Source organism: Medicago sativa, chromosome 4, assembly GCF_051527215.1.
Source record: "Medicago sativa cultivar Bolivia chromosome 4, Bolivia_mono, whole genome shotgun sequence".
NCBI lineage: Eukaryota > Viridiplantae > Streptophyta > Magnoliopsida > Fabales > Fabaceae > Medicago > Medicago sativa.
In genome coordinates, this window is record NC_140752.1 from 6,255,833 (window position 1) to 6,264,247 (window position 8,415).

At 28.6% G+C, this 8,415-nt stretch overlaps 1 protein-coding gene across 2 annotated transcripts; it reads left to right on the plus strand.

The window, feature by feature from the left end:
- Positions 1-677: 677 nt before the first annotated feature.
- Positions 678-8,208, plus strand: ADAP (ARIA-interacting double AP2 domain protein). Of its 2 annotated transcripts, none has more exons than XM_085758250.1 (8): positions 678-915; positions 1,007-1,089; positions 1,248-1,256; positions 1,551-1,639; positions 1,859-1,932; positions 2,160-2,210; positions 4,078-4,154; positions 7,431-8,208. In XM_085758250.1, the coding sequence occupies exons 1-8, from the start codon at positions 776-778 to the stop codon at positions 7,895-7,897; spliced, it is 990 nt and encodes a 329-aa protein (XP_085614376.1). In that variant the 5' UTR covers positions 678-775; the 3' UTR covers positions 7,898-8,208. The 2 variants fall into 2 exon arrangements, with proteins under 2 accessions (XP_085614376.1, XP_085614377.1); XM_085758251.1 differs by having other exon boundaries at positions 691-915; positions 7,434-8,208.
- The last annotated feature ends 207 nt before the right edge of the window (positions 8,209-8,415 follow it).

Genomic DNA, 8,415 nt, shown 5'->3' on the forward strand with positions numbered 1-8,415 from the left:
TTTAATTCAAACATAAATACAGATTGTGTTCCAACGTGAACTCAAACACATTATGTTTCTTTGCTTGAGTTTGGGTGGAATAAAAGTAATTAATCTAAAATAGGTTAAGGAATATTAGGAGTACTAAAACGGGTTAGTTTGATATGGGCTTACATGCAATAGAATGGACTTATCCACACCATTCTTTGTGAGTATTTTTTGAGATATTCATATAGTCCATTACCCATTGTCTGCTATATAGACATGGTTCCTTTACTAGCCTCCCAATATGAGTCAACATTGGCATGTACGTATGTTCATCACATAATTAAACCAAAGTAGGATTTTCACCTAGGGTCATACTTGCAATTACACAACCCCTACAATACAGGTAGAAATCATGGTCTAAAGGTGAACATATATACATGTGTTGAGAATTCACCTTAAGCTTCACTTTTCCATTTTGAAATATTCCAATTCAACTACCAACTACACTACCACATGAAAATTGAAAAATAAAATAAAAAACCAACTACACTACCACATGAAAATTGAAAAATAAAATAAAAAATATATAGAATGAGAAATAAAAAAAAAACATAGAAATAAAGATTTAGACCTACTTTTTCACTCTCCTCCACTATTTGTAAATAATTTAATTAATGCCTTTTTTATTGGATGATGACTTAGTCATATATTTATATAACTATTTCCCTTCCTTCACTCTTCCCAACTGTATACGTATGTACTGAAGTGTTAACATCTCTGATCTTCTTGTGAGTAAAAGCTTCCATTCATGGCTAAGAAATCTCAGAAAAATCTCAAAAACACTTCTACTTCTTCTTCCTCTTCCACCACCGCGGTGAAACGTAAACGTAAAAGCATTCCAAGAAACTCACCTCCACAAAGAAGCTCAGTTTATAGGGGTGTCACAAGGTTAATTAATTAATCAAATTTTGATGTTTTTCATTTTGATTTTATGTTTTTGTGTCCTCTAAAATTGGTAGCATTCATAATATTGTTATAGACATCGTTGGACCGGTCGATATGAAGCTCATTTGTGGGATAAGAATTGCTGGAATGAATCACAAAGCAAGAAAGGAAGACAAGGTGATTTAATTCTAAATTAATTGAATTAATTAATCTTTAATCATCATATAATTAAGTTTTATCGTTCTGATCTCATTCACTTAATAATTTGATTTGATGTAATCTTTTGTTATGTTGTTTTTGTTGGTGATGGCAATGGAAATCGATTGGATATGCAGTATACCTAGGTATGATTAATTTGTGTCTTTATATATGTTGTGTTTTTCTTTTGTTTTAAAAATTGTTGATTTGGCATTGAGAAACCAAATGGCTGGATTCAAATGTCAAATGAGTTTTAGTGAAGGTCGAATTAGGAGAATCCAAATTCGAGTCCTAACGAAAATAATCATTGATCAAATTTTACTTGTTTCGTATCGTAGTCGAACTGAGGATTACCAAAATCCATTTTAAGAATTGAAAGTGGATAGTAGCTAGTGGGATCGAAATATTTAATGACTGCAAAGTTGGGTTTGTTTTGTTAGGGGCATATGATGATGAAGAAGCTGCAGCACGTGCCTATGACTTGGCAGCATTGAAGTACTGGGGCCAAGACACAATTCTCAATTTTCAAGTAAATTCTCTTATCCTTCATATATCTTCATTTTTTTGGAGCAATATATCATCATTATTTGGTAAAAGGAATTCTATTCATAAACCATATATGAAATTTATATGCATCTAGTAAAATAGAAAATATATGCATTATATGAAATTTATATGCATCTAGTAAAATAGAAAATATATGCATTATATGTGTGTATTATATGTGTGTGTTTTATTTTGGTTTTAGGTATCAAATTATCAAGAGGAGCTCAAAGGGATGGAAGGCCAGTCAAAAGAAGAATATATTGGATCCTTAAGAAGGTTTAGTTATTAAAATCCTTATAATATATGATTCTCCACAAACTCTACAATTTTTCTAATCACATTATAATCCTTATATTAAATCTAATGGTTGGTCATGATATGATAAATTTGACCACTAGATTAATTCAACAACTTTGATGGAGAGGTTGATCAGAGATACTGAATGACTTTTATTATGGTATATATATGATTTTGATTTTGATTAATCGTTTTTCGATTTACAGAAAAAGCAGTGGATTTTCTAGAGGAGTCTCAAAATACAGAGGTGTAGCAAGGTACCACTATTTTCATTGCAAAATGAAAGTTTTCTATTGTTTGTATCTCTTCTTTGTTGTTCGTTGTCAATGTCCTTAAAATGAATCAAACAATATATTGGTATATTTTTGTTTTAAAATGTGAGGATTGAGTTAGTAAAATGAAATTAAATAGTAGTTATAATTTGCAAACAAATTTCATATGACAATGTAACATATAGAAAAGAAAAATACTTACGATATACTCTCTTTAATTTGGTGAGATTAATTTTCTTATTGTATAAGATATACGATATTACCCTTTTTGATATTACCTTTCACAAATAGGTTGTTTAAGTGTATAAACAGAGCGAATTGATCTCATCATATTTTGAGATTTTTTCATTTGAATCAAGATTTCGAAGCATCGAATTTTAGAGTAGAGATTCCCTCAATTTCCAAACAGAAATTGATATTTTTATTACTATATTTTCTTTTTAGAAAAGAAAGAGGACCTAAGCCTAGAAAAGGAAGGAAATTACAAAGATATCAATATGGGAGAAGCAACTCCCATCCGGTCACTAGTAAAAAATAAGCTAGTTGGAAGAAATGTCCACAGAGAACCAAAGAAAAATCACTCTCATATTCTATATATCTGTTAGAACATCGACATAATAATTGACTTCACGATAGGAGTGACAAACTTTTACCTCTCAATCCATAGTCAACAATTTACGAATCTTCTTGACCACAACCATAAACATATTACTAACCACCTGATTATAAATTACCCACAACTCTGCCACACATAAACACTACAAATTTTCAAATATTTCAAAAAAACACTTGATTAATATAACTAATTAATATATAAATACTTAATTAATATAACTAATTTTGTAAAAAAAAAAAAAAGATACTTAATCAATATAACTAATATTAAAAATATTAAAAATATGTACATTTATATTCTTTTTTGAAGGATTTTTTTTTATTCTCTCTAGATTACAGCAATGAACACCTGTATTTATGTTTTTAGAAATTAGTTGTATCTTTGCCCGAGTTTTATGGATCAAATTCAAGTTCAATAAATATTGGAATTTTAGTTGGTTTGCATTGAACATAAATATTAAAATACTATAGGCAAGAACTTTAGTCAAAATGTGCTTAAGTAGGCTATTACAAATTAACCCATGATACCCACGTGGTCTGCTACTGATAAAAATTGAGATTTGAACTCTATTATAAATAAAAATTTATAATTCTAATTCTAACTATTAACGTAACGTAAAGATTAGTCTCATAGTAGATTTGAATGGTTGAAGTTGTTAAGTTACCTTAATAAATTAGTGTGATGTATCAAAGATCCTACAAAAAGTGGTTTATAAAAATTTATAATAAACTAAATAGTAAAAAATAAAGGGTCAAATAGTAAAGATTTATAAAAATATTAAGATACATGTTAAACATTTTATAAATGATAAATGTTTATTTAAAAATATTAGTTTTTAACTTTTTTGATAAATAAATTGACACAATTTTTAAAACAAAATTTCTATGTAGATTCTTTAACATATTATGTTTTTAGGGCACATTTTATCATTTCCTAAAACTAATAAGTATGAAGGACCTTATGAGTTACTACTATAACTATACAAATAAATGCATTGAATAGTACTTAATAAATTTCAACTTTTTCCAAATAAATTTCATGTTGAATTTTAGCATTTCTCAATACAAGGTAGTTGGTGACAAATGGGTAACTACCTTTTTTTATGACAAAAAAATGGGTAACTACCTTTATAGTCCATTCCTATTGACATTTACATTACCCTCCATATATTTCTGTTTAGGTAATTAAATTGGTGGAAAATAATCTGACTTTTCATTTGATTTTAAAAATGTTTAGACACCACCACAATGGAAGATGGGAAGCTCGAATTGGCAGGGTCTTCGGCAACAAATATTTATACCTTGGAACTTATGGTACTTCCACTCACTATATATGATTTTCAAAAGAATATACTACCTCCGTCCCTAATTATAGGGCCCTTTTGAAAAAATAACGGGAATTAAGATAGTCGATATTTATATTAAATATGTTTGTAATTACTATTGGTTTTACAATTTTATCCTTTAAGAAAGAGGGTTGGTTTATGTTTTCAACATGTTATTTATTGTTGATTGAAGAAAAAGATGTATAATAAATAGGGGCATGTATGTAAAGAAAAAATTAATGTAGTTGGAAATAGCAAAAGGGTCTTATAAAAAGGGACAAAAAAATTTCTCAAAAGGGTCTTATAATTAAGGACGGAGGTAGTATGTTTTTTTATTTTGTTTTTATAGGTACTTATATAGGTGCATGCATGAATTGTACCTACATACTACTATTAACACACCTTATTCTTAGGTTTCATGTCAATTTCACTAATTAGAGTTTGTCCATGTGATTAAGACCCGTATTAAATTCATCTAATTAATAATAAAAAGTACTAATATGTTAGAACAAAAAAAGATACTATGGTATGTTGAAAGAAATATTCCAAAGAGTGAGCGAGCAAACACATTTAATTTGGACAGAAAATATATATTTTTTTTTAAACAAAGAAAATGTCATTTTCATATGCATTTGGCGCATCATTTCTGCCCATTTTCGTGGACAAAGGTGTATGGCTTCACATATTTGGATTTGGAAGCATTTATAGGTCTCATGTGTCCTGATGACACATGGAAAGAGTATAATAATTGTAAATTTAAACACACAAGCTCTACCAAAAAACTCTAATAAAATATTAAACACACAAGTTACTATACTAAAGGTGCATTTAGTCGTGCAGTGGGGAGAATTGATTTCGATAAAATTGATTATGTATAATTGATTTTGGTTAAAATTGATTCGAACTAAAAGTAATATATATTTGGATGCATTAATGTAAAAGTAAATTGAACTATAAATTTGTATGTGAAAATCAATTATAAAATCAAAAGTTGCAAGTCCTACTACGAGGAAAAGCAATTCCAATGGCATAATTAATTCTACTCGACAACAACTAAACATGTCGAAATCAATTATCCACTTCCAAAAAAGTAGTGATATATGTACAACCATTTATGACAACTTTGATGACAACTTTCATTTTCTCTTTTCTTATTGGTCCAAAGCAATAGAGAAAGAAAAAGGAAGAAAGAGAATAAGAATATAATATGAGTATGAGAGAGAAAATTGTAATAAAGTGGTTGCACGGATATCATTTCTCCTTTCAAAATCAATTCTAATCCATCTAAAAGAGAAACAAAACATGCACTATATTTCTATACATTAATTGAAACTAAAAAAATTTAGTCATGAAATTCACTCTAATCCCAACAAACTTTAGAGAACAACTCGTCTTAATATTTTACTATATTGGGTCATGTTAACTTGTGCCCTAAGGGCACATGTTAAGGAACCCAAAAAAAACAATTTTGCATTGAGAAACATAGCATTTTAACTTTTTAGAAGTTGACTGCACGACTTTTAATATGTATATTTCTATAATGAGCTTCTTAACATGTGCCCTTGAGGGCACAAGTTAACATTTGCCCATAAAATACTCCCTCCGTCCCTTAATGTAACCCCCCTTTGCATTTTTCACATTTCTTAAGAAAAGTTGTCAGTGTAATTAATGTGTCTGTTTTGTGTATTAATATTACCAAATTGTCCTTTGTTTGTAGGTGTATTAAATTTGACTTTTCATATTTCAAGATAAGTTAGTAGTATTAATTAGGGGTATGTTTAGGAAAAAAGTAATAAATGCATCTAGTAATTTGAAAAGGGGGTTACATTTAGGGACAAAAATAAAATCAAATGGGTGGTTACATTAAGGGACGGAGGGAGTAAAAACAGATAGATTTCTATAGAAAATTTAAACAACCCAATTATAGCATAAGTTTTTATATATTAATTGAAGCTAAACAATACCAAACTAGTCTAGTTCAATGGATTAATTAAGAGATGATGTATCTACCCCTGAAATTTCGGGAATCTATTTGACGGTGCCTGCCTTCAAATGCAATCAAGAGAGGTACCTACTACTTCATTTCAAAATGGTCCTACAAAGATAACAAAATAGTAGTAGGATAATCCAAAGGTCAAAATATGCAATCAAATCTAGTTGGTTGTAATATAGATAACCAAACTTCAACTGCTTAATAAATAAGCTATTTTTTTAATAATGAATGATATCATTCTTTCACCCTAGGTCTTTCATTCAAACTAAACACCAAACCCACCTATGACGACGTATTAATTGACTATTCTTCTCTTATGCAAGCTTATGAGTAAGGTGAGTCAAAAAAAAGCTTTGAGTAAGGTTCCGCATGTTGAGATTAATTAATTTACTTACTAATTAGGCAAATTTGCACTAATTTTTTTTAAGCTTTTTCAATTTATATATAAAAAAGAAATGGACGGATTATGTCTCCAATTTTATATACAAGAGAATGTTGAATCAATAAAAGTTAAAATATCTTGTTTAAAATTTGAACTATATACATCAACTTTTGTCGACTGAACTTCAAAGAGAGTATTAATTAAATTAACATTAACTATCATTTTAATATTGTCACTTAATATTGCAAGGTTAAATTCCTTTCACGGGGTTAGCATTTCAAGAATAAGTTTGTTTAAATAATATATACATCCATTTTATTTTCAAACTATAACATTTACACCCTCCAGTCACTATTACAATTTATAAGCAAAAATCAACATTTAAATTCATTCATTAAATGACGTATGTGGTCTATAATAAAGACCTTATACATCATTAATTGAATGAATCTAAAATCTAATTTTTTTGTTTATAATTTTTTTGTTTAAATAATATAGTACAATTCATATTTGTTGGAAAATTGCACTCACCTCCTTTCATGTCTACTTAGACTTTTTTTTTTGACAAACTTAGGCACACATTTTCTTTCTATAAAATATATCTTATTTAGTTAAAAAAATAATAATAATAGATCTAACTGACACAGACTCTCTTGTTATATAATTGAGGGATCCGGATTTACTACACACAAAAAAAAGTAAGTATGTATTAATTTATCTCGGTTTTTGATTTGAGATTAATCAACTTATATTACATCTTCATATAATTACACAATATATGTAACCATAGAAATAACTGATTGATTAAATAATGATATTTTTTGTGTTCATTAAATAATAATTTTGCTTTTGCTTTTACTCACGTATCCATTTATGTTTGTGTTATGGAGCAGCTACACAAGAAGAAGCAGCCACAGCTTATGACATGGCAGCAATAGAGTATAGAGGGCTTAATGCCGTTACAAACTTTGATCTTAGTCGTTATATTAGTTACTTACATCCTAAACCACAAGACAACGACGATAGTAACAACCGTGGTCAAAATGCTAGCAATAATCAAGAGCTGGATCTTAATCAAGAACTTGGTGGTGGTGCCACACCAGCATCTTCGACTGATCTTATCTTAGAATCACCAAAATTCGAAGACATGTTAGAAAATTCATCGTCATCGGTTGAAGATAGTTACACTCCACCGCCTGTCAAATCAACCATTCCACGTCGGACATTTCCAGAAGATATTCAAACAATTTTTGAAACACAAGATTCAAGTATCTACACTGAAAATGATGATGACAACATATTTGGTGAGTTAAGCTCAATTGCTGCACCAATTTTTCATTATGGGCTTGATGCTTGATTAGAAGGAGAAATTATGGTTTAGTCGTGTACAATTTTTATTTATTATTTACCATATACTTTATTTTCAACTCATCATTTAATAATAGATGACAAGGGAATTAGAAAAGAAAAAAAAACAGAGAAATGAGAGTAAACAATTTAGAGAATGGGGATTCTTTAAAGAGAAAAAAAAATGAATTTGTTAATTTGGGTAATTGTTGTACCAATCATTTCTTACAACTGTGATCCAACAAGATGACACGTAAGAGCTTGATTTTAAGAATTTTTTAGGGGATTAAGAATTTATTTTTATCATATATTTCTCCATCATATATTCTTTTTTTCATATAGTCCTCCACTCATTGAATTTTTATTTTAGTTAAATAAACTTTTAATCTTATTAAATGATTGTTTTTGTCTCTAATTATCTTTTCACATAAATTTCTAATTTTTTTGTTAATTTTTGGTGAACATAATCTAGAATTTGATGGTCTAGATTTGATTTCACCATTGTAAATTTTGATTTTTGACCATATA